This window comes from Camelus dromedarius, chromosome 14, assembly GCF_036321535.1.
Source record: "Camelus dromedarius isolate mCamDro1 chromosome 14, mCamDro1.pat, whole genome shotgun sequence".
In the NCBI taxonomy this organism is placed as follows: Eukaryota; Metazoa; Chordata; class Mammalia; order Artiodactyla; family Camelidae; genus Camelus; species Camelus dromedarius.
Genome location: NC_087449.1, coordinates 67,413,122 through 67,439,461, shown reverse-complemented (window position 1 = coordinate 67,439,461; position 26,340 = coordinate 67,413,122). Strand labels below are relative to the sequence as shown.

Genomic DNA, 26,340 nt, shown 5'->3' with positions numbered 1-26,340 from the left:
CGGGATCCGGGACATGGGATCCGGGACATGGGATCCGGGATCCGCCTCTCTGGGGAAAGCGGGAAAGCCTGCTGTTCAGAGAGTCCGATGGCCTCAGCGGCACAGCACTCGCCTGGGGCCCCCCGGCCAGCTGCTCACCTCCTGGCCTGGGTCCCCACGACGGGCGGGGCGTGCACAGGCGCGAACGGCAGCTCCCGCAGCTGGTCAGCAGCGGGCATCCCCAGGGCCCAGGACGTCTGCCCCAGGTCAGCTTCCAGGTGAGAGATGCTGCCCTCCAAGGGGGACTCCTGCCGAACAAGATGGGGCCCAGGTGAGGCCGCCGAGGACCCCAGCATGAAACCCAGGACACCTGGACAAGCGAACGCACAGGCGGCTGAGCTGCACTGTGATCTCAGGTAACACAAGGGCGTCCCACACAGCGTCCTGGACACGCTGAAAACTGTTGTTTCTCTGAAATTAGGATTTACCTGGGCATCTTGGATTTTATGTGAGTCAAGAAGCAAGCGGGGGAGTTTAGCTCAGTGGTAGAGTGTGTGCTTAGCATGCACAAGGTCCTGGGTTCAGTCCCCAGTACCTCTATTTAAATAAACAAACAAACAAACAAACCTAATTACTTCTCTCATCCTCAATTAAAAAAAAAAGAAGAGAAGAAATTTTTTTTAAAAAGCAGTGAGGAAAGAATCATCAATTTTATGAACAGCTCAGTAGCACGGGGGACATCTGATGCCTGAGAAGTCAAATTAATGTCAAAGCCACGGCCACATCTGTGGAACAGAAAAATGAAACCACCTCCAACGGCACAAGACAGCCTGTGGGACGAGCCCCCAGCTCGTGTGCAGGCGCTCCCCTGTCCCCACGTCACCCGAACGCTCCAGGCGGTCACCCGCGTTCCGCCTTGCATTTCCCTCCCAAGCAGGAGGCGTCGATTTACATGAAGAGCTTGCCTGGAATCTGGAATGTTCTCTCTCAAGCTCGCTTCCCAAATTTCCCGTCTCAGTGCAGAAGGAACACCACGTGACCCGAGGCAAGAGCACAGGCCTCGGGCCAGCAACACGAGAGGCAGGCTCTTCACAAACACGTGAGCCCCAGATACATTCTGGAAGAAGGCACTTCACGGCACTGAGAGTGTTTTCTAGTAAGTAATTAAGTAGAGCCGTTTCTCCTCAACAGACCCCCAGGGCAAAATGGGAGATGCAGTTTGCAGGGGAACCAGCAAACCCTGTGTGAACCCCCTGAGGTCAGTGGAAGGAAACAAGCCTATTTCGGCCCTTCGGCTCCCCTGGAATCGGGGTGGTGGGCTTCGCGAACTCTCCTGGAGGGGAGCTGGCAGCTTGGATCGGCCTCTGTTTCCATCCCTGGAGAAACTTTCCTTTTCGCTGATGTACAGAGATCTGAAGGCAGTTTAACTTTGTCTTCTCGGGTTGAGCAAAAGCCTAAGTCAAGCCCTGCGGCAGGAAAAGCTCCCAGACCGCAGGCCCCTTGGTCGCCAAGACGGAATGGTGGCAAGCATGCGCTGGGGAAGGAGGTGCTGCCCAGCCCTGCCCCTACACCCGCACCCCAGGGAACCCACAAAGGTCTCGGCCACCTCGCCGAGGCCCAGCACAGCTCGCCAAGTCAGAGACTTCAGCCCAAGTCAGGAGTCTGGAGCCAAGCCCGGGAAGGAGGCAGCACGGGAGTGGGGCGCACACACCTACCTGCTGGGCCAGGGAGCGTGCGGGGCCCTGGGGCTGCCAGGAAGAGGGTGAGTGGCGCTGGGCCGGGGACTGCGGGGAAGCCGCCAGCTGGGAGAGTGACAACTGAAGGCAAAAAAGCTTGGGTCAGATGATAAAATGCACTCACAACTTCACAAGCCCCTCCCGCCCACGTTGGCACAAAGACTTCGGAAGGAAGGAGGACCCTCGATGTAGCCACAAAAGGCAGCAAGGTCTGAGATCTGGTTGTGACTGGAATCCAAAACCCTTCCTAATTTCTTCTCTTCTAATTATTGAGACGTGCAACTCTGAGATCTCTCCCAGACTGTAACGTTTGAATAAAAATCATTAACAAGGAAAAGCAGGTGGGGAAGGCGAGATGGCCAGGGAAGCCGGGTCCTCAGCCACCCGTGGGCTGCAAAGCCGGCTGGTCTCTGAACCTCTCTGGGTTTCACATCCATCCCTGAACTGAGCATCTCCAGGACCCCTTCCAACTTAACTACCTGTGTTTCTACGATGTGAACCTGTCTGTGGAGGCAATGACCATGACAGCAGCCGACGCAGGCACTGGGATCCCCGCTCTACCACTTGGCTGTCACATGACTGCAGACAAGTCACCTAACCATTTTTTGCCTCGGTCTCCTCACCTGTAAAATGGGGATGCTGACAACACCTAAGTTCCAGGACTACCGTGAGAAAGGACTTGGCTCAGTACCCAGCACATGGCGAGCCTCCTATAAATGTTACAAATGTCTGGAAAACGAATGCTGCCGTAAAAGGCTGGTGTGCAGAGATGGAGGACCCCCACTCTACTGAAGAGCCATCTCTCAAATCCTGGTCCCTATTTATAATGTACACATTATAAATGGGACATCTGCTGTCAGTGATGACAGCTGGCCCAGAGAGGGACCCAACACGTGAAGAGGTGTGGAAGAAAGGGTGAGGGGCTCGGGCAGCACTGGGAGGCCCGGCCGGGTAGCATCTCAGGGGCAGAGAAGGTCTCTAGGGTCGTGCTCAGGCCCCTCAGGCCCCACAAGCTGTCGCGAGCCTCTCTTGCCTCCGGGGTGGGAGGCGCTGTTTCTGTGGTCCCTCAACACGTGGGGCAACATGGAAACCACTGAGGGAAGATGCTGGGACAGGCAGCAGGGAGCTCGGGAGCCTGTCGCCAAACGTGTCTTCAGGCAAGGACCACATCCACTTCTGGATTGGTTTCCAGGCCGCCTGGTGCCCATGAAAGCCACTTCCTGGGGACGGCCTTTGGTACTCAATTACTCAACTTCTCTAGAAAGTCAGTTTCCAGGGCAATGTTGGCAAAGTCATGGGAAGGACAAGCCAACTCTGACTTTCAAACCCACGCGGCCAGAGCCAGCCCAGAGCCAGGGGCAGCCCCACACCCAGCTCAGGACTCCAGAGAGGGGGCCACACGCACTGCCAGCACCCGGGGGAGACGTCTGTCCTCCAGCGGGTGGCCGTCAACACGCCGGGCCTCTGTTGGCTGTGCTCGGCATACGGGCTTGGCTGGTGCCCGGGGAAGCCTCAGCCTCACTGCCCTGAGCGCTGGTGACTGCCAGACACCACCCCCTAGCAGAGGGAGGGGGTGAAGACCACCCCTCAGCATCTCGGGGGAAAGAAAAATCCAGGCCATGCAGTCTTGAGTGGTTCTCAGCCATCAGACATAATTGCAGGGAGAACACATCATTTAAGTGTTGAAACAGGCCTTTGACGGCCAACTGGAAGACAATCAACAACCACCAGAGGCCAGCGCGCGGGCAGGAGGGGCTGAGGACGCCTCCCCCTCCGCGGCCGGGCCCGCCCCTCTCGCTCTCCAGGACCCTTCCCAGCCCCACAAAAGAAAATAGGCCATCAGCTGTTTTTAAAGATGCAAGGAGGACTTTCCTGCCCCCAGAACCTTTAAATAATTGATTCTGGAGTTCTGAAACAGGCCCCTGGGGCCTGGACTTACCCCTGGTCCCACAGGCGAGTCCTGCGGGGCGGCGAGCCCCTGGGGCGGTGGTGCTGGAGGACCTGGGAGGAAGCACATGGGGAAGGGAGGGGGCCGTCACCCTGGGTGGGGTGAGGGCACCCGAGCCTGGCTCAGTCGGGGCTGGTGGTAATGGCGCTGTTGCTCAGAGCTGAGCCGCGCTCAGTGCGTGGAGTAGACTTGGGGATGATGCGAAGTGGACCGAGTCACCGCCTGGGGGTGGAACCTGGGCTCGCTCTGCACTCTGCCCGGCCTCATTCTCCCTGCTCCTGCTCCTGCATCCGTGAGCTCCGTGAGACACAGTTTCAGACACCGAAGGCCCTCGGGGGCTCACCCTGGGGCTCGTCCTCCTTTCACTCACTCATGCACCCTGGCCTCCCGGGAGCCGAGCTCTGACGTCCACCCAGGCTGGCGCTTCCTGGGCTGGGGCTCCCCTGCTGTTTTGTTAAATAAGAAACTTCTCAGCAGCCACGCAGGTGCACGTGCCAGACGTCGCAGCAGGGCTGCGTTCTCCATCACTCACGGCCCCGCTGATGCCCCAAGCACAGCCTGTCTCCTGAGTCCCACTCGCTACAGGGGTGCTAGTGTGGGTGTGTCAGTGGCAAGAGGAGTCGAGGCCAGTCCTCTGCGGGGTCCCCTTGCCCTGGCTGAGGCCAGGCTGGTTCCTGCAGGCCCCGAGGCCCCCGCCTGAGGAGGGAGCAGACTCCCCAGGCACGGTCGCCACGCGGTGGCCCAGGGAAGGGCCAGGCTGGTGCTGACCTGTGCTGCTCCCGCGCCCCATCCCGGGCCCGCTCCCCTGCAGGAGTCCCCTAAACCGCCCAGACTCTCAGCCTGGCTGGGGGGCCCAGGGCCCCCCATCTCCTCAAGATCATCCCCGACACGCTGAATCTCTCATGCCTTCACCCACCAGCCTCGCCACCTCCAGCCAACGGTGGGGGCTGCCCGCCTGACCCGGGCCACTCCACCCAGCCCCTTTCGAAGCAGCCAAGTTAACGTGGTTCCAAAGAACTCGGGAACGCTGCAACCCAAGGAGCCTTCGGGTCCTGAAACAAACGCACTTCAAAGGGAGTCAGCACACCGTCGAGCAAGCCTCGCCTCCCAGGAAAGACGTCACCGCACTGGAAGCAAAACGCAGACGAGGGCTCTGCCGGGGCCCGCTGTCCGCGAAACCACGAGCTTCTCCCCAGACACCTTCAGGGCTCAGTGCAGCCGCTCACTGCCCCCGCCCTCCTCCCTGAAGCAGCCTGAAAGGTGAAACAGGAGGGCAGACGCGGCGTTCTCCCCGTTCCACCCAAAACAGAGACTGAAAACTCCACAGGCTGATTGTGGTAACGAGGGGAAAACTGCAGGAAACAGCTCCGCTCTCCTCTGCTCAGAGAGGCTGGTGCTCGGAGCCCGGCCCTCGTGCCTCCGTCCCCCGGTCGAGGAAGGTCGAAATTCACGCTGCGGAGAGTTAAACCATCTAAGCCCCCTGGAAATGGCCCACAAGCTCTTTTATTTTCCCCACGTTGTCTCAGCTGGGTGCTGCGCTGTGTTTTTAAAGGTAATTCTTTACATCACAACGTGGGCAATCTTATCTTCCTAGAGAATCAACAGCACAGGAAAGGCTTTGGCAGCGGATTAAAATGACAACCGCTGGTGACCCCAGGATCCACACAGCCCAGGGAGGCACGGGCTGAGAGAAAATACATGGAAACCATAAAATAACTCGGTTTCAAGTCTTTTTGCTTTAATGTGCCACATGGTGGCCACTGGTTAAGTTGCTTCTCAAACTGTTCTAACAGGCTCACCCAGGGACACGGTGTCCTCCAGACGTGTCCAAGTCTCCCAAAAGCCACAGTGCAGGTGTGGGGGTCTGACTGGGAAGCCCGCCTTCTACCACAGAGCAGGACCAGGCTGAGAGCAACCAGGGTGGGCAAGACCAAGCCGTGGGGCCACTCATGTGTGTGCAAAGGCCGAGTGTGCAGTGACGTGGGTGGTGTGTGTGGGACACGTGCACAAGGGCCTCCACGGCAGCACCGCGGAAAACAGCCATCAGAATGGCCCACATGCCCCCGAAAATGGAGCCCTTAAATGAAAGCGGGCAGGTCCGTGTGCAGAGCACGGAAGCCAGCGAAAAGGGGGAGGCTGACAGGTGGGTCCTGACGTGCGATGTTGCCGAGGTAAGTTACAGAGCGAGAAACAAGTCACCAGCCAGCCGCCGAATCGAAGCCCGGCTGCATTAAAGGAAAAGAGAGAGAGAACCGCGCGTGGGCGAAGGCGCGCAGGGAAGTTGCTGAAACTCACGGAGCAGCCGGAGCAGCGAGGCTGGGCTTCCCCCTTTACACACGTAAGCGTGTGTTCCTGCGTCACCTGCGGAGCTTAAAAGAACTGAAATCCTGGTTTACTGGTCATTATCTGGTGTGTCTTCATGACAACGCTCCCGGCTGAACCCACGACACAAGGGGGCCCAGCACCGAGCGTGGCTGTCCAGGCAGGAGCTGCTGACTGCACCCCGGGCCCCTCCTCTCCCCCGCCGGCAGTAACATCGGCGTCTGTCTGGCCGTGGCACCGCAGGGCTCTGGTTCAGGTAAGTCACCTGGGCATTAGAAGAGCGCAGGAACTCAGAGACGACGGCTTTGCCAGGCGCTCTGGGCAGCTCAGGGACACCTCAGCCTTGGGAGGAGCAGAGTCAGCGGCCCCCAGGCTCCCTGAGCCCACCGCGATGGGGACAGGGCCACGCTGATTGCTTGAGAAGAAGGCGAGCCCCACGTGTCCAGGTGCGGCCGGCTTTGCCACTATCTGAAGGTTCATTTCCCTGACACCCCATTACCCCCTCATCAACCTCCACTCGCTGAAAAGCACCATCACCAGAAGCTCCATTGTCTGGTCCTCTCTTCCGTCATTTCGGCTGCTAGAAGCCCAAATGCCCTACCCTTGACTACAAGGCCAGGCGGGGGCTTGTGGTCTGCCCCAAACCTGGGCTGGGTCACACAGCTGCACCCTGTGGCGGGGGGTGGGGGTTCAGGACCACACAGATCTGAAGACAGCTCACGCTCCGGGGCAAGAGGGGCTACTTTTCAAGTCAACACTTCTAGCCACAGAAAGACACAAAGTAAGTACCCAGACAAATGGCGATCAGGCAGTGGGCTTGAAGACACCCTTCAGGCTGGAGAGAGCAGAGGCCTGGCCAGTGTCTTCCCTGGGAATGCCAGTGGGGTCCCCATCGGCACCCTCCTGCTGACCACCAACCAGAAGCAGGCCCTGCATAGGAGGCAGCACTGAAGCCCTTTACCCCACGTGCAAGCCGCTTTCCAGAGCGCGCTCTTGGCTGAACCCAGGAAAGGAGACTAAGCCAGCAGAGCCTGACGATGGGGGTTCACGGAGGAAAACGCTGCTCAGCTCAGCAGACAGACCTGCCGGTGCTGAGCTGAAGGGAGAGGCGGCTGTTGCTTAGCAACCGGGCAGCTCAGGACAAGGCGGGGGTGGGCTGGGGGTGGGGTGCAGGCCTTATACCAGGAGGTGGGAGTCCAGGGATGTTACAGGACGGGGCCAACCAGCTGGCCCCACAGGCGCAGGGGAGGACGGGGTCATCGCAGCCAAAGACACTATCGCCGCGATCTCAGTAAAGACCGTGGAAACAGCTTCTTTGTCAGACCTTAAAAATAAAGGCTCACTCCGTAGTTAATGGTGCTCCAGACACTAAGAATTCACAAGGCAAACCCAGTTGAAAAGCCCTTATTCCTGATTATCTGGGCTTACAAAGGCATTCTCCCCCAGACTTTGATCACAGGAATGGGGGAGGTGAGCAAAGTCTAGGAAGAGGTCAGGGGACAGCTGGACGAGGGAGTGGGCTTGGGTCTCTGTGCTGAAGGAATCTGAGACCCAGACATGCCCCATCTCGGTTAATCAGGCCCGAGAGGAGCGAGCAGTGCGTGACGTGCCCGTAGCCCTGGGGATGGGGTCACCTTCAAGGACCAGGCTCAGAAGCATCATCGCCCTCCTGGAAGCCGTCACTCTGAACCTCTCACCAACGCGCTCTGTAGAACGTGCCCTCGGGTTCCTGGTGCTTCAACTCCCATCCCCTGCTCGACAGGTTTAGCCCTCCCTACTGCTGCGTGATTTCCAGGAGGACACGATCCAGGGCCCGGGAGTGCCTGTCGGGGAGGACGTGCCCCACGGCGTCCACAGCACAAAAGGTCACCACCGTGTCAAGTATCTGGCTCAGTTCAACTCTGGGAAACACCATAACTACTGCGTATTTTCAGTGACCCCTTCTACATGGCTGTTTTCACATTTTTTAAGCAAACACACCACAATTCTGACACCACCAGAATATTCAAAAGCAAAATATGGGTCAGGGAAATTCCAAGTTCCGAAAACTGAAGACTGAGCGCCCTCTAGTGGCCCCACGCCGCCTTTTCATGGAGGTTGATGGATGGACCTTTGTGCCCTTGTAATTTTGCAGAAAAAAAATAAAAAGGCTAATTTATAACAGAAAGCCAAAGCACCTCACTTAAAGTGACAGCCGCATACCGTTAAGATTTCCAAAGGACCCATATAAGTTGGTAAAATATTGAAGTAGGAAAAGTTCCATCGTAAGTTAACCACCAGCGGATATTTAAGTCTCCTATATTAGATCTTGGGGAGGCAATGTTTTCAAATGCTTGGAACCTAGGATGAAGGCGATCACATTAACGTGGCATGAATGCAGCGATAAATCCAAATTAAATAAACCAAATGGAATCGGGGTCCATCCATGCAGATCCGCTGGTCCCCAAACAGGAGCAGAAGAACAGCCAATGCTGCTACCGCACGGCTGCACCAGAGCAAACGCCTGACCTGCCACCAGACACCTGCCCCTGGCTGCCAAGGACACGCAGTAAATCTTCCGACAAAAAGCTAAGGCCATGTGCCCCCAACAGCTCCGCGCTGACAAGCCACGCTGCGGCTCAGGGAGTCCCGCGCACGGGAGAACAACACCGCTGGCCCGGCCGCCCAGAAGGAGGTGCAGCTCAGTGGGCAACAGAGCCCGTCTCAAGCCCGAAGCGAGCGACCTCTGTAGGGAAGCCCTCCCCAGGAGGGGCCCCTGCCCCCCAAACCCTGCTCTGTGCCCAGCAGTCCGTCTGGAAGTGGAGACAGTGGGCCTCCAGAGCACGGGCCGGGTTCTCACTGGCAGGAGCTACCAATCTCTGCTCATTCAAAGATCAAGGAATGCAGGAAAAGCTGGTCAGAGCTGGGATCCAACTACACCGTGGAAGCAGCCGAGGACAGGGAATGACCCAGGACAGGGGTCATCGAGGGACATCTGCCAGTCTCGCCCGCCTGAACCACCCTCTCTTCCAAGAGCAGCACCGATGGTGTCCCTTTGGGGAATCAGCCCCCAGTCCTCAAGCCTGTGGTCACGGTGGGCTGGCCCAACCCCACACCGAGAGAGGGTGTGTGACCCAAGACGGGCTGTCCCAGCCTGTCCCCATCACAGGCATCCAGGGCACAGGCAGGTGACTGCGCAGAGCGAGGGGCTCCCCCTCAGGACTTCCACTGGAATGACTGAGTAAAAGAAGCTCTAAGCGCAGGGATAGCCGATCAGCTCCCGGAGCCGCCACGCAGGGACACCCTCCCTGGAAGGCAGTCAACACTGAGAGCTCGAGGGTGAGTGGACGGGGGGTGGGGGGGAGTGGGAGACAGACAGACAGACAGACACGCCGGGTCCTCACCACATCACCCAAGTGCCAGGATGCAGCCCGGCCTCACCCCAGGGCTTCTCTGTCGGTGAGCCCATCAGCTCCCTCTCTGTTTAAGCTACTTTGAGTTGAGTTTCTACCCCTCGTACGGAAAAGGCCTGATGGACCCATTTCTCTACCCACAGGGCTGAGGGCTTTAGGAGGGGCAGGACTCTGCTGAGCCACAGGGAGAGACATGGGCTCGGCCCCCCGATCGGGAGATGCCCCTGGGATCGTCTCTAGCGTCGGACAAGCATCCGCCCCGAGGCTCTTCCGGGCGCAGCCCTGCGGCTTGGAGGGGCCGCGCACCGGCTCCAGCCCAGGAGCTGGGAGGAGTGATGGGGTCACTTCCGGGCCGGAGCACTGACCCGCTGGAACCAGATCCTTTTCAGACCTCACTCTTTGTGGCGTGGGAACCCGCAGGACTCAAGATAACAAGCGCCAGCTGGGATCACGATGAGCAGGGCCACTACCAACCCACCAGGATGTCGGGGGAGAGGAGGAAATACACCTTGTTGTTTTAAACTGGGGAGATTTGGGAACTATCTGTTACCACAGTGAGCTGGACCAAGACACCCCAGGAGCAGCAGCAGACGGAAGCCACTCGGCAAACAAACAACGATACAAAATAAACAGCGGGGTTTCCAAAGGGGTGGGAGACGTGGGAGGGAGGCCGTGCCAGGGAGCAGACAGCGGAGCAGGGTCCTAAAGATGAGGGTGAGTTTCCCTCCGAAAGGGCAAGAAAAGTTTAGTATGTATACATTTTTTTAACGTGGGAATATTTTAAAACACTTCTAAATTCTAGGTAAAAGGCAACAGAAATGGGAATCAACAAGTGAGGAAACAAGAATCCTACAGCTCAAAATGTACGAAGCAGGGTCCGCACTGGACCTGGAAGAAAACTGCAGAACCTCAGCTGGGACGATTACGAAGCCGATAAACAGGAAAAACACAAAGCATTCAACTTTTAAAAGGTTTTTTTTAAAAATTAAGAGGACGGACTTGATAAAAGCATACAGAATTAAATTTTAGTTAAGTTCATGAAAATTAAAGATACAATTAGAAACTCAGAAACAAAGGACAGGGGAACCAACGAGGGGAACCAAGAGCTAATCCTCGTGGGGAGTGATGAAAGGCAGACGCCTCCCGTCAGCCCGACCCAGAACAGGAGGCCCGCCAAAATACTCGGAACGAGAAGGGGGATCTAATCGTAGATACTGTTCAAAAAAAACGACAGGCCCAGTGCAGAGTCACCTGTGCTCAGTCAGCGTCACCAAGCCAGGGCTGAGCCGCCCACCCAGTGCAGCTCCAGCTTTCCCCCGGGACGCGGTCTCAGCGGCCAGGCTGGCGCTGCCCGGTCGGCATCAGGGAGGTCACTGCCACGCGGGCCCTCGTCACCTCCCAGAGGAAGGACAGGTAACCCGCTCTCTCCGCAGCCCCACCCCTTCTGCCTGTGAGCCTTCCGTTCTGCACGGCTCCTAGGAGCCCTCCTCCTGGCAAGGTGGGATGCGGCCCGAGTCACGCCTCGCTCAATACAGCCAATCAGAGCTTTAAATTTTACTCGGTTGGGTTCTGTTATTTAACAATGCAAATCAGAATTTTTAAATCAGGTACAGTTTTATCCCAGTATCTTTGTGAATGCAACCAAACGGACCATTTTTCTAGAGTGTGTACCCCAAAGGTACCCACGTGATGAGCTGGAAAACCCAAGCAGACCAGTAACCACCAACAGAAACTTGACCGGTTGTCAAAACATCCCTTCAAAGGCACCAGATTCCCGAAGGCTTTACAGCTGAGTTCCACTAGACCTTCACGGGACAGGTCCTGCCTTTTGTTTAAACTAGTCGAAAGCACAGAAAAAATGCTTAACATTTGAAGTGCCAACCTGACGGGCTCATGGGGCACCCAGATACTTGCTTCCACATTATCCTGGGTGTGTCTGCAAAGGTGTTTCCAGGTGAAATTGGCACTCGAACAGTGACTCAGTAGAGCCTTTGCCCTTCCCCGTGTTGGGGGTGGGGGTGGGGGTGCACATCATGGAATCTGGGGAGGGTTTACTCAAAACAAAAAGGTGGAGGAAGGAACACCTCGGCCCCTCGGCTGACCACAGAGCTGGGACATCGCTCTCCTGCCCTGGGATCCCCCGTTCTGAGACCTTCAGACCCAGGTGAAATCTACATCACCGACGCCACTGGTTCTCAGGCTTCTGGGTGCGGACTGCACCACCCCACCAGCCCTCCTGGGTTCCAGCTTTGCCAACGGTAGTCATGGGGCTTCTCGGCCTCCCTGAGTGTGCGGTCCAGTTTCTCGTAATAAACCTCTTCCTCTTCCTCTTCCCATGTGTATCCCACTGTTTCTGTGTGTCCAGAGAACCCTAAGCACTCATTTTACACAAGCAGCGTGCTCAAAGACACAAGCAAAAAGAAAGGAGCTGCAAATCATGGCCCCCTGGTCAAGTCTGGCCCACAATCAGTGCTTATAAGTAAAGTTTTATCAGAACACAGCTCTGCCTGTTCATTTACACGCCATCTGTGGCTTTCACTGCACACCAGCAGAGGGGAGCAACTACGACAGACATTGTCTGGCCCACAAAGCCTGAAACATTTACTGTCTGGCCTTGAGGTCTCCTGGCCTCGGCCGCACGTGGACCTCAAATATGGAAACAGAAACATAAATCCTGAACACAAGTTAATCACATCAAGACAGGCACTGACTGTGAAGTTCCCCACCTGCTATTCTGTCTTACTCTTTGATAGACTTTATTTTCAGAGCAAGGTTATACGCACAGCAGTATTGAGCAGAAAACCCCACACGCTCCCCGCCCCACGTGCACACAGCTTCCTATCAGCAGCCAAGGCCAGAGTGGTACGGTTTTCCTTTTGCTACCTAAAACACTGGCTAGTGTGTTCACTTATTGTCTCTTTTTAAAACATAAGCCCCATGAGGACAGGAGCCTAGAAGTGTACCTGGCACGTCACAGACTCTCAGTGAGTTTGCTGAATGGATATGGGGGGTGGGGGGCACTGAGCAAACCTACCTCTTCCAGAATGGCTCGCATAAAGTGGCAGCAGCAGGGCCAACACTGACCTTCCCCAGCCCAGTGGGAATCTGCTTCCCTGGATGGTGTCACGGGCACCGGTCTGTGCCCATCAGGGACTCTGGGGTCAACAGTTGCTCTGTGCAGATACTGCCTTTGCTCCTGACCTGCTGGTCGCCTTGCTTCCAGTAAGACTCTGGACCTGCGTTTAACTGGGCGGGTGGTACAAAGGGGTATGAGCACGTGTCACACAGAAGGATGACACCAGCAGTGGTTCGGTGACGACCAGGCTGATGACAGCCGACGGCAGCTGGGGAGCATCTGCCCGGCCAGGCAGCCCGAGCACCTGGACGGACCCTTAGGCATCGAATCCCCTGTACAACCCCTGATAACCTTTGGCCATTTTTCTTTTCAGTTGTTTAACGACTTCTTATTGACCTGGAGGAGCTCTTTCTATAACCTTTCTTCTTTCTAATCTCCTTTCCATTCGTGCTTAATGGCTTCATGTACTGCAGATGTCTTCCAGTCAGAGGTTCGTCTTTTGAATGTGTTTCTAGAGTCGTCTCATATAAAAGCTTTGTTTTTTTTTTTCTTTTGTTTTTTTAATTGACGTATAGTCAGTTTACACTGTTGCATCAGTTTCTGGTGCACAGCATCGTGTTTCAGTCATATGTGTACATACATATATTCATTTGCATATTCTTTTTCATTATAGGTTACTACAAGATATTGAATACAGTTCCCTGTGCTGTACAGTAGAAGCTTGTTGTTTATCCATTTTATATATAGCAGTTAGTATCTGCAAATCTAGAACTCCCAATTTATCCCTTCCCACCCCCTTCCCCTCGTTAACCATAAGTTTGTTTTCTATGTCTATGAATCTGTTTCTGTTTTGTAAATAAGTTCATTTGTTTCCTTCTTTTTTTTTTTTGATTCAACAAATAAGTGATAGCTTATGGTATTTTTCTTTCTCTTTCTAGCTTACTTCACTTACAATGACAATCTCCAGGTCCATCCATGTTGCAACAAATGGCATTATTTCATTGTATGAAGATATCACAACTTCTTTATCCAGTCATCTGTTGATGGACATTTAGGTTGTTTCCACATTTTGGTATTGTGAATAATGCTGCTGTGAACATTGGAGTGCATGTACCTTTTCGAATTAGAGTTCCCTCCAGATATGTGCCCAGGAGTGGGACTGCTGGATCATATGGTAAGTCTATTTTTAGTTTTTTAAGGAGCCTCCATACTGTTTTCCTTAGTGGCTGCACCAAACTTCATTCCCACCAACAGTGTAGGAGGGCTCCCCTTTCTCCACACCCTGTCCATTAAAGCTTTATATTTTAACATAATCACATTTCTCAATCTTCTCTTTTGGTTTATGCCTTATCTTGTTTAAGAAAGCCCTCCTAACCCCAAGATCATAAAAATAGTCTCCAATTTTTTTTCTAAGACTCTTCAAGTTTTGTTTTGCATACTTAGGTCTTTAAGCCACCCATTTGACAGCTAGGGAAACTGAGGGACAGACACATTAAGCAACTGGTCTAAGGTCATCCAGCTGGCAAGTCTGCACTCACCAACAACACGTGACAGTTTCCAGTCACTTACAGGCTGCTGAGCTGTCCATCTCTACTTAGCATTCCTTGTGAAGGTTTACCCACCACAATGTGGGGAGATCTATTCTCTGCATTTTACCTGCAATCAAGCATCCGCTGTCCAAATAAATCAGCTTTCCCCTCTATCCCCCGACCGGGGCGCAGGCAAGCTGGTTCCGACGCTTCAGCCACTAAAAGCAGTGTTGTCGCAAGCATCCCCGTCCAGGTCCCCGTGTCACATGAACCACTTCCCCTCTGCAACAGGTGTCCAGAAATGGCATTTCTGACTTACAGGGTATTAACTAAACATTACAAAACTGCTCCTCAAAGTGGCCGCACGTACTGCAAACCTCTCTACGTGGTGAGAGCTTTTCTCCCAAATCCTCCTTAACCTGAGTACTGTCACACAGCAAGGTTTTCCCAACATGAGGGGAAGGAAATCATTTCTCATTTTAATTTGCATTTCTCCAATCACTAGTGAAACTGAGCACTTTCTCATGTGTTTACTGGCTATTCCGGTTTCTTCTCTGTGAACTCCCTCTTCATATCCTTTGCCCATTATTCTATCTTGTTTATTATTCTTCGTTGATTCAGAACAGCTCTTTCTAACATCTTTCTTCTTTCCAATCTTCTCATGCTAAAATTTACCAATACTTGTAAAGTTTTGTTTTATAATCCACCTAGAATTTATTTTTGTACACAACATGAAATAAGGATCTGATTTTATATTTTCCACATGGACTGTTCATTGACTGGCCCTCCCTTGCCCCGCTGGCAGGCAGAATTGTGCCCCCAGCCCCAGAGGCCCACACCCTAACCCCCAGACCCTGCACACATGCTGTGTTGCACTGCCAAGGGAACCAAGGTAGCTAATCAGCTGACCGTGAGATGAGGAGACTGTCCCAGATGATCTGGGTGGACCCCATGCAATCACAACAGTCCTTACAGGGCGGCGGGAGAGTTAAAATGTACCTCTGCTGCCCCAGAGGACGGAGGAAGGGGCCAAAGATGCAGGTGGCCTCTGGGAACCGGAAAAGACAAGGAAACAGATCCTCCCCCAGAGCCTCCAGCAGGAACACAGCCCTGAGACCTTGACTTTAGTCTGTGAGAATTTGGACTTCTGACCTCCAGAACACTCTGATAGTAAGTTCATGCTATTTTAAGCAACTACGTGTATGGTAATTTGTTATCACAATAATAGGAAATTAATATGCCCTTTATCTGTAATTTGTCATATACCACACTTTTTATTTTGTCCTGTTACTTATTTATCTATGTCTGTACCTGTCGTGTTGTTCTGGTCACTCTAATTTTATGGTAACCCTGCAAATCAAGACAGGTGAAGCCTCTCCAAAATTGCCTTGGCCATTCTTGAATATGTAATTTTTTACATAAAAAAGGATATATTTTAAAAGAAAATAAATGCAGTGCACAGTGGAGACACTTCCCAGGCAGAGGGCATGAGCCAGGACTCAGAGTCATGCAAACGATGACCCGGGTGGGGAATCACATTCCGCACAAAGCAGCTGGGACCACCAGCCCTGGGGTGGATGATTTCCACGGCCTGGGAATCATTAACAGCAGCAAAGACTTCTGCTTCTGACCAGACTTACCCTCCCATCCAAAACAAAGTTTTCTCAGACTATCAAAATATAAAAAACAGCAGTTTTCAAGATACTGGAATTCAGGCAGCAAAGGATCCTGGGGAACAGAAAACAGAAGAAGCAAGCCCTCAGTGGGGAGGGTAGAGCTCAGTGGTAGAGCCTGGGCTCAGCTTGCATGCGGTCCTGGGTTCAACCCCCAGTACCTCCACTAAAAAAAAAAAAAGAATTAAAAAATTGAAGAAATTTAAAAAAAAAAAAAAAAAAGGAAGCCCTCTGATTGGCCCAGATCGCCACACTGAGTGATTCTGAAGGTGGACGTGCAGGGGAGGGAACCCAGACAGAACACAGCAGCTCCTGATTGGATGACCAAGCTCAGAGCCCAGGGGGCCAAGGAAGCTGGAGTCTGCAGGGCTGAGAACCAGACAGGAGGGGTGGGCAGAGAGAGGACTCCAGCCCCGTACAGAGGGTCCCTCTAGGATTCATCAGATCACTGATCAGGAAACCACCCAAGGACAGGGAAATAACCCGCCCCCCAGACCAGAGGAACCAGGACCCAGTGCTCACACAAGGTCAGAAACAGGCCGTTCCCGCAGGCTGGTAAACCTCATAATTCAGGGGGCATCAGGCAGAGCACCGAGAGGGGAGAACACTGCACCCTACACTGAATGCCCGTCTGGTCCTGTCTGACAGATCTCAAGGGCAAGACCCCAAGCAGCCAGACTGACTCCAAAGCTCAGGAGTATTTATCAACTACAAAAATATTCAGCACCCGGTGGGGTAAAGTTCACAATATCTGCAATCTATCAAAAATTATGATTATAAAGAAGCAGGGATTATGAATATAATCCAAATTAGGACAAAAATCAATCAATCAAAACTAACCCACTGGACTAGAAGAATCAATATTGTTAAAATGACCATAGTACTCAAGGCAATCTGCAGACTCAGTGCAATCCCTATCAAATTACCAAAGGCATTTTTCACAGAACTAGGACAAAAAAATGGAAACACAGAAGACCCTGAATAGCCAAAACAATCTTGAGAAAGAAGAACAGAGCTGAAGGAATCAGGCTCCTTGGCTCCTTTATACTATAAAGTTACAGTAATCAAAATAGTATGGTACAAAAAATAGAGAAATAGATCAATAGGACAGGACAGAAAGCCCAAAAATAAACCCATACACTTATGGTCAATTTATGTATGACAAAGGAGGCAAGAATATACACTGGAGAAAAGACAGTCTCTTCAATAAGCGGTGGTAGGAAAACTGGACAGCTAACCCATAAAAGAATGAAATTAGAACATTCTATAACACCATATACAAAAGTAAACTCAAAATGTATTAAAGACCTAAATGTAAGACTGGATACTATAAAATTCCTAGAGGAAAACATAGGCAGGACACCCTTTGACATAAATTGCAGCAATGTTTATTTGGATTTGTCTCCTAGAGTCATGGAAACAAGACCAAAAGCAAACAAATGAGACCTAATTAAACTTAAAGGCTTTTTGCACAGCAAAGGAAACCATAAGACAGCCCACAGAATGGGAGGAAGTATTTGCAGAGGGTCCCTCTAGGATTCAGTAGATCACTGATGTGACTGACAAGGCTTACTTTCCAGAATATACAAACAGCTCACACAGCTTAATATCAAAAAGAACAAAGAACCCAATCCAAAACTGGGCAGAAGACCTAAATACACATTTCTCCAAAGAAGACACACAGATGACCAACAGGCACATGAAAAGATGCTCAACATCGCTAATTACTAGAGAAACGCAAATCAAAATCACAGTGAGGTAGGTCAGAATGGCCATCGTCAAAAAGTCTACAAGCAATAAACGCTGGAAAGGGTGTGGAGAAAGGGAACCCTCCTACACTGCTGGTGGGAATGTAGGTTGCTGCAGCCACTATAGAAGGACAGTATGGAGGCTCCTTAAAAAAGTAAAAATAGACTTACCATAAGATCCAGCAACCCCACTCCTGGGCATATATTCAGAGAAAACTCTAATTCAAAGGGATACAATCACTTCAATAATCAAAGCAGCACTATTCACAGTAGCCAAGACACAGAAGCAACATAAATGTCCATTGACAGATGACTGGAATACGTGAGATATATACATATATATAATGGACTATTACTCGGCCATAAGAAACAAAATAATGCCATTTACAGCAACATGGATGGACCTGGAGAATCATACTAAGTGAAATAAATCAGATAGAGAAAGACAAGTATTACATCATACCACTGACACGTGGAATCTAAAAACTGATGCAAATTAACTTACTTACAAAATAGAAATAGATGCACAGACATGAAAAACAAACTATGGTTACCAAAGGGGAAAGGTGGGGGAGGAACAGATTAGGAGTTTGGGATCAACAGATACACACTACTATACATAAAACAGATAAACCACAAGAATCTACTATATAGCACAGGAAACTATATTCAAAACCTTATGATAATCTACAATGGAAAAGAATATGAAAAAATAATATATATGTGTATCACTTTGCTGTACACCTGAAACACTGTAAATCAACTATGCTTCAATTTTTTGTAAATAAATAATACCTGGCAGCTGCCACGTGTCACAGCCGTGCTGTGCACCGGGCGCTGTGTGAACACTCCGCACCTCTGAGCCCCGCAGAGACCCTTAGGTTTGCACTGCTGACTCCTTTCACAGGTGCCTGACGTGAGCTTGTCCTAGGCAGCAGGTCCCAGAGCTCAGGCCACGAGCCCAGTGACATCCCTGGTCCACGTCCCCCGCCCTCACGCCCTCACCTAACTATGTAATCTATGCTTCCAATGCATTCAACTTTATCAAATAAAATTGGAAATTTATTCTCAACTGCTCTGGCGGAAAATACATGCCTACCACCCACCGCTGCGAAGGATTCCAGCAACCATCCTGGCAATTTCTCAAGAACAAGGGTGCTGTCCATTTCAGCACCACTTACGTAAGATGCCATGGTCAGCGCACACACTGGGGTGAACAGCAGTCCCGAGAGCAAGCGGGGAAGCACAGCACTCAGCACCGGGAAGGGCGCCCACCACACGTGCTGCCTTTCGGGAAAGGAGGAAAAGACTTAACTGTGTGGTTTGTCCCGGAGCAGTCAGCTATTACGTTTTGGTGCCTGAATGTTTCAGGTATCTCAGAAAATCCTGGAAGACTATGACGATGGAGGCCAGCACATCAAGTGCTAGGCCAGAGAAACAAGTGTGCTACTTCCGCCAATTGCGAAATTAAAGTCAAGGAGACCAGTCTCTAAAAGCTAGAGTCTCACCTCATAACAAATCACTCCCAGACGACAGACTCACTGGCTTTTGCACCGGAACCGAGGACCTGCGCCCAAGACTCTGGCCAGCCCTCCCTGGACACCCAGCAGCACCCATCAGATGAGGTACCGGCCTCAGCAGCAGGTGCTGGGCCAGCCACCATGAAGCTCACAGCTGCACTCACACGAGTGGGCACGCCACCGCCCGCGGGACGGGCGTCACTCTGCCGGGAGCCCTCTGTCCCTTTCAGAAAGCCTCACCCTGAGGCCGTGGCCTCCCACTCTCGGACAGGGCTCCAGGGGAGTGGAAACAACTTTTTAAAAACAACAAACTCACGACTACATTCACAGTGCAAGATAAAGCTGGCCGTCTGTGACTCTTGGCCAGCCTCCCACTCTTGAGCCCCGAGTCTGCAGGACACCCACAGGAAGTGCCCTTTTAAGCGTCACCAACAGACCTCTCAAGGCCCTTGGTCAGGGAGCTGCAAGTGACAGAGCTCACCTGTGGCTGGAGCACAGGTGACAGAGGGCTGGGCCACGCTCCATCACTGTCAGATTCTACACCCCACGGTTAAGCTGGAAATCAACCAGCTGATCCAAATGAAAGCAATTTGTGCCAACCATCTGATAAATGTTATCGTACAGAATAAGTATCTCAGGAATAGAGGGAGTCATGCCGTGCTCTTGGAGGAGGAGGCAGCTCCCTGCACATACTTACTTGAAGGGGACGTGGGTGGCTTCCTGGAGGACTGGCGCTCTGGCTTGGGGCCACTGGTGTGCCCTGTGGGCGTGCCTGGCTGTCCTTCGGGGCTCAGCGAGTACTGGAACTGGACTGTCCCCGATTCCACCTGCTTCACCTACGACCACAAGCAGAGCAATGACAGTCATGCACCCTTCGCTGGAACAACTCGACCAGGAACAGTTCCCCCGGCCCTAAAACAATCGCTGTGGGTCAGAATCCCAGGAGACCACCATCACAGGAAGACCCTCAGGCGAGCAGAAATCACAACACTGCCCCAGTTCTGAATGCTTTCCTTCATCAACCTATGTTACGTTGCCTCTTCTTATTCTGATGTACAGTTCTTTGAGTTTTAACACACGTGACCACCACCACATTTGGGGTACAAAACAGCCCCACCACCCAAAACACTCTCTCATGCTGTCTCTTTGCACCCCAGCCCGCCCCCACTGAGCTGCTCCCACCTCTGTCTCCTGGCACCTAAGTGGGGTCACATGGTGTATAACTTTTGAGACCGGCTCCTCTGCCTTCCCGTGATGCTGATGAGATCCATCCAAGCCACAGTGTATATTGACAGCCCTTTCCTCCTTATTGCCGAGCAGCATCGCGTGGGCTTATCCATTCACTCATTCAGGAACATTTGGGCTGTTTCCAGCTTGACTGGTTATAAATAGAGCTGCTAAGAACATTGGTGAACATATTTCTGTGTGAACATAATTCATTTCTCTAAGTGTCATCTCTCCACGAGAAGGACTGCAAGGTCATATGGTAGGTGCATATTTAATTTTACAGGGAACGGCTAAGACTGTGACTTATTTCTGGGCACTCTATTCTGTTCCGTGAACGTTCGTGCCGGCTCCTTTACCAACAGCACTTTTGTCGACTACCGTAACTTTAAATTGTGTGGTACGATCGCTCCAACCTAATTGTTCTTCTCGAAACTATTTTGACTTTTCTAATTCCTTTGCTTGTCTACATAAAGTTTAGAATCAGCTTGTCTGTATCTACCAAAAAACAAAGTCATGCAAGAATTATGATTTAAACTGCATTAGATCTAAAGATCAATTTGAGGAGAATTTTTATCTTTATTATGTTGAGTCTTCTGATTCATAAAAATGCTGTCTCTCCATTTATTTAGGTCTCCTCTGACTCACCTTTGAGTTACCAGTGAGAATGACATGCAGCAAAAGGAATGTTTTTCAGTTTTCGGCACACAGATCCCGCACCTGAGAGGATGGCTTTGTAAATAATGCTATTCTTCAGATTTTTGCTTTCCAACTGTATATACTTTGTTAGTATATAGAAATACAATTGATTTTTCTATCTTGACCCCGTGTTGTATCCTCCAACCTCCCTAAACTCCTTTGTTTATTGTAAGAGTTTCTGGTAGATTCCTTGAGATTTTCTGCGTAAAAAATCATGCACAAAATCATCTACTTTGGTGAATGTTCTGTGTGCACCTGAGAAGAACGCGTGTCCTGCTGTGCTGGGGGAGTGCTCTGCAAAGGCCATTCAGCTCCAGCTGCCTGATGACCCTGTCCAGGTCTTCTGTATCATTGGTGATTTTCCATCAACATGTTTATCGTTTACTCCAAGAGGAGTGTTGAAATCTCCAACTGTAACTGTGAATGTGTCTATTTCTTCTTTCCGTTCTATTAGTTTTTTGCATTTTGAAACTCTATGTTAAATGCACACACTTTTAGGATTGCAAGTCCTTTTGGTGAATTGACTCTTTTATCATATGAACACCTCTCTCAATTCCTAGAAATTTCCTTTGCTCCAAAGTCTGCTTTGTCTGGTATTAATATAGCTACTTCGGTTTTCTTTTGATTCGTGTCTGCGTATTTTTCCATCCTTCTGTTTTAACTTACTGCATCATTATACTTGAAGTGAGTTCCTGGTGGACAGCATATAGTTGGACCCTGGATTTTTATGCCACCTGGCAATTTCTGTCCTGAAGTTGGTGTGCTCAGACCATTTGCATTTCACGTAATTACTGGCGTGTTTGGATCCAGGACTATCATTTTATAATGTGCTCCTTCTGTTTTTCATTCCTGTTTCCCTTTTCCTGCCTTATTTTGAATTATTCCACTTTGTCTATTGAGTTTCTTTACAGTCTTATTTTTAGCAATTGTTCTTGTGTTTACAAGGTAAATATTTAGCTTTCCACAATCTACTCAAAATCTGTGCTTTATTACATCAGGTGGCTGTGGAAACCTGATCACCGTGCAGGTCTCTTTACCCTCCCCCTTCACATTATAGTTGTCTTACCTATTACACCCACAAAGCTTAAGGATCCTTAAAAACCCAGACAGTGTTGTAATTTTCGCTCCAACCATCAAATATGTTTTAAAGAACCCAGAAAGAGGAGGATGCTGTACTGTATTCATCGCTTCTGTTGCTCTCTCTTCATTCCCGCTGTGCCAAGTTTCCGTGTGATATCATTTCTCTTCTGTCTGAAGAAATTCCTTCGCTATCTCTTAGAGCATGTCTGCTGCCAATGAATTCTCTTAGTTCTCGTTCATCTGGGAATGTCTTTATTCCACCCTCATTCCCGCAGGGCTTTTGCTGGATTCAGAACTCTCGATTTTGGGGTCTTTCCGTTACTGCTTTTCGAGTGTTGCTCTGTCTCCCTTCAGCCTCTGTGGTTCCTGCTGAGAAGCCCACAAGCATGCAAATGATCGTGTCTTTGTAAGCTCTGCACCACTCTTCTACGGCCGCCTTTAAGGCTCTGTCTTTACTTTTCAGCAGTGCGATTAGGCTGGGTCTCCGCGTGGATTTCTTTGCATTTATCTCCAGGTCCACTGAACCTCTTCAGTCTGTAGGTTTAAGTCTTTCACCAAATTTGAGAAGTTTTCAGCCATTATTTCTTCAAATTTTTTTTTCACTGCATTATTTCTCTCTGCTGGGACTCTGACAGCACAGGGGTTCGTGCATTATCTCGCAATCATTTTTCTCTCTGTGGTTCAGGCTGGATAAACTCTAGTGACGTTTCTTCAAGTTCACAGACTGTTTCTTCTGTCATCTGCACTCCGCTATTGAGCCCATCTAGTGAATATTTTATTTTGGCAATTTTATTTTTCAGTTCTAAAATTTCCTTCTGTCTCTGCTGAGACTTTGTGTCTTTCCATTTGTTTCAAGAGGGTTTGCTCTGATTTACCAGAGCATCTTCACAGGGCCTGCTTGAGAGTCTTCATCTCATCACTCCGACACTCATGTCGTCTCAGCGTTGCTGTCTGCTGGGTGTCTTTTCCCTTACGTTGAGATTTTCCTGGTTCTTCGTCTGTCAATTAAGTTTAGACTGTATCATGGACACTCTGAATAAAACAGTACAAGACTCTGAGTCTCATTTAAATCCTACGGAGAATGTTACTATTTTTGTTTAGTCAGGAATCAACCCAGTTGAGTTCCAGTCCGTTTCCAAGCAGCCTCCTTGGGCTGTGGTTTCAACACCAGTTCCCCCTTCAAAGCCTGTGAGTGCTACTCGGAGCCCCCCTGCACGTGGTCCGCCCGGCGGGCAGCTCTGGGACTGGGCGGCGCTCCACCCGTCGTCCAGTTCTCCAAGTCCGTGATACGCCATTCGGGGTCAGATTCAGGCACGTGACGCTGGGGGTCACCTCCGCATTTCCTGAACAACTTGACGGGGTGCTTTCCAAGCCCCTCCCTCCCCAGGCCGCCCCAGATCTTTCCAGTTTCCTGGGGCTCCCTCTCCAATCCTCTGGCCGGACCCCATGCTGCTGCACACCTCTGGTGACAGCGCCTGAATCCAAGGCCAGGCTTGGCGGGGACAGAGTGGGATTCCCTTTAAGTGCAGCACTGTACAAAAGAGCTAAAGTTCTCAGCTATCACGACTACAAGTCAGTATAAAATTTCCAAAATTGATAAACTAAGAAATAGCAGTAGAAGCATAATATTTAGAAAACAAAGTAAATGCCACATGTCACAGCTAAGAATGGAAAGTGGCTGCCTCTGGAGATACTTATTTTTTAAGTGAATTATTTGCTCAAGGGAAGACTACAGTTGTTTAGGAAAAAATATATAATTATAATATACTGCTTACTTTCATAGTAAATGACACAGATATAATCACCATGTAACATAAACCCTCAAATTTTCTTAGCAAAAATTTATGGGGTGTTGATAATATGTATTTTTTTCCCTTTGATTAATGTCCGTCATGCCCACTCGACTTTAAGTTCCCTGGGATTAGACTTTTCCTAAAGTAGATACTGGTGCTCAATAAAAATTCACTGAATGAATGAGACAAAGAAGTGACTGGGACACGGGCAGAGACTAGGCTCACCTCGGTGTCCACCCCTCTGACTTGGCGATGCCAGCACTGCTGTGCAAGGCAGGGCACACAGGAAGATCCAGAGGAGTGCTTTTAGAGAGCAGGACACTGAATCAAGTTTGCGGCCAGTGGTGGTGGGTGATTTTAGGTAATTAAATCTGCTGAGAGTCATGGACCTCACCCGGGGGTGGTTCTGCCCTGAGAAGAACACATTCAGCAGTGTCTGCACACACACAGGCTGTCAGAGTCAGGGGGTGCTGGTGGCATCTGGTGAGCAGAGGCCAGGGGTGCTGGACACCCTCCAACGCCCGGGACAGACCCCACAGCAGGGGATCATCTGGCCCAAAGCGCTGAGAGTGCTGAGTTTGGGAAACCTTGATTAGAAGTGATATCCCTTGAAAGAATGGTGGTATGTGATCTATTTGTCCTTAAGACAGTCAGACCTTCACAACACCTTTGCTCCAATACAGCTGACACACTTAAAGAGTGAAGGAGATGTAGTGGCCTGAGAAGGCTAACCTTAAACAGAGTAAGTATTTATTCACATATAGAGAGAGGAAGAGAGAGAACGGCCATGGTTTCAGGATTTCCAATGGCGAGTTTATAATAAGGGCTCCAACCAGACCACGTAGGAAGGCAGCAGAGTGCGGTCCCCTAATGAGGGCCATTCCTCATAATAAGAGAAGCTGCACCATCAGCTGCCCCTTTCTTCAGGTCCCCTAAGCATAATCCAAATCATAAATAATGACACTGGAAATAACATCTGCCACTAGCGTCAGCACCCAGGTGACACACTGAAGCAGCAGGCATGGTCCCTTTACCTAAGAAAAATGGGACAGTCGAGTGCTAAAAGGCTCCCAGTCGCACTGCTGAGACAGGACGGGCACGATTCAGGAAGGTGAGCAGGGCATCAACAACGTGCCCGGCAGAAGTCCTGCCAGGACACATCGGCGTCAGGAAGGACTTGGGACATCGGCACGGTGTCTGTGGCAGCCGGGGATCACTGCTACCTGCCTGGCAAGGCCACCAATGGGCCAGGGGAGGCCGGGGGAGACGCCTCACACACACACTTCCAGTGGCCCTGCCCCACTTTTATTAACTTTTTATACTGGGCTTCAGAAAAGCTTCATTTCAAAAATGGGGTTTTTTTTTTAAACCCTGCTTTGGTCCTTCCCCTCTGGACACAGCAAGACAGAGTCGAGGTCCAGCAGGCGTGAGTGATGAGCCACAAAGATCAGCCCGGGCTCGACGCCGACCACCCAGCCCCACCCCAGCACCTGTGCACACGAGGTGCGGCCTCCCCCCGGGGCACCACACCGTTCCAGAGGGCTTTTTTTTTTAACTTATTTTATTTTTTAGGTTTTTTTCCAATGGAGATACTAGAAATTGAACCCGGGACCTCATGCATGCTGAGCTAAGCCCACTTCCCCCCAGAGGGCTTTTTAAAAAGACACACAGCACAGAAGTGGGTCTCGTGGTACCGTGTGTACAAGTAAGAGTCACAGGCCCCGCGGGTCACCTTGAGAGGCTGACATGTAAGCAGAGGCATCATAAGACCCCAGAAAAATCAGCCTTGGTAAGTCCACAGGCGACCATGTCTCAGCGAAAACACCCATTTTTTTGGTTTTGAGAGGGGTGGTTTGGGTGGGTAATTAGGTTTGGTTTTTTTTAATGGAGGTCGTGGGGACTGAACCCAGGACCTCGTGAATGCTAAGCATGCGCTCTACCACTGAGCTACACCCTCCCCACCGAACACACTTGTTTTTCAAAGGCAAATACATGACATGAAAAAATAGTGCTCATGAAACATCTGCAAATCTGTGAGCTTCTGGTTTTGAACATGCGTGAACTTGCTAGAAGGTCCTAAAAAACGATCATACTTACAGAGTATCTATCAATTTACCTCTTCGGAGCTCATGCTGGCGGGGGGCACCTTATAGACCAGACAGTGTGAGGGGCTGGGCCGGACCCCACCCTGCAGAGGTAGCATCGCCCTCCCAGAGCTGGCCTCCAGCGCGGGGCTCCAGACCGCCCAGCGGACCGTGTGCATACACGCCAGGTTGGACAAGGAGGTGGCCAAGGTCGCCTAGAACAGAAACAAAGCACGTCAGTCACGGCGGGGAGGGTGTAGCTCGGTAGCAGAGTGCATGCTTAGCACACACGAGGTCCTGGGTTCAAACCCCAGGACCGCCTCCAAACATAAATCAACAAGTAAATCTAATCACCACCCCCGGCCAAAAAACATATTAAAAAGCACATCGGTCAGGAGTCATCACAAAGCCCACGTGAGTGGGGGGAAATCAACAGGGCTTTCCTGGTAAAATCCCACTACAGAGCAGCGCAGCAAGGCCGGGGACAGTCAGTCCCTCTTGCGAGAGAAGGAACCGTCACAGGAGGGGCACGCGGCA

The 26,340-nt window shown here is 51.1% G+C and overlaps 1 protein-coding gene across 5 annotated transcripts in view; it reads right to left on the bottom strand.

Moving 5' to 3' along the window:
* NPHP4 (nephrocystin 4) overlaps nt 1–26,340 on the bottom strand; it is a 103,481-nt gene that overhangs the window by 32,822 nt on the left and 44,319 nt on the right. For all 5 annotated transcript variants that reach the window (XM_064494131.1, XM_064494130.1, XM_064494132.1 and 2 more), the window contains 5 exons: nt 25,836–26,018; nt 19,621–19,759; nt 3,655–3,716; nt 1,695–1,796; nt 139–287 (listed from right to left, as the gene is read on the bottom strand). In XM_064494131.1, the coding sequence (XP_064350201.1) occupies nt 139–287; nt 1,695–1,796; nt 3,655–3,716; nt 19,621–19,759; nt 25,836–26,018 (635 nt within the window). The remainder of the gene's footprint in view (nt 1–138; nt 288–1,694; nt 1,797–3,654; nt 3,717–19,620; nt 19,760–25,835; nt 26,019–26,340) is intronic.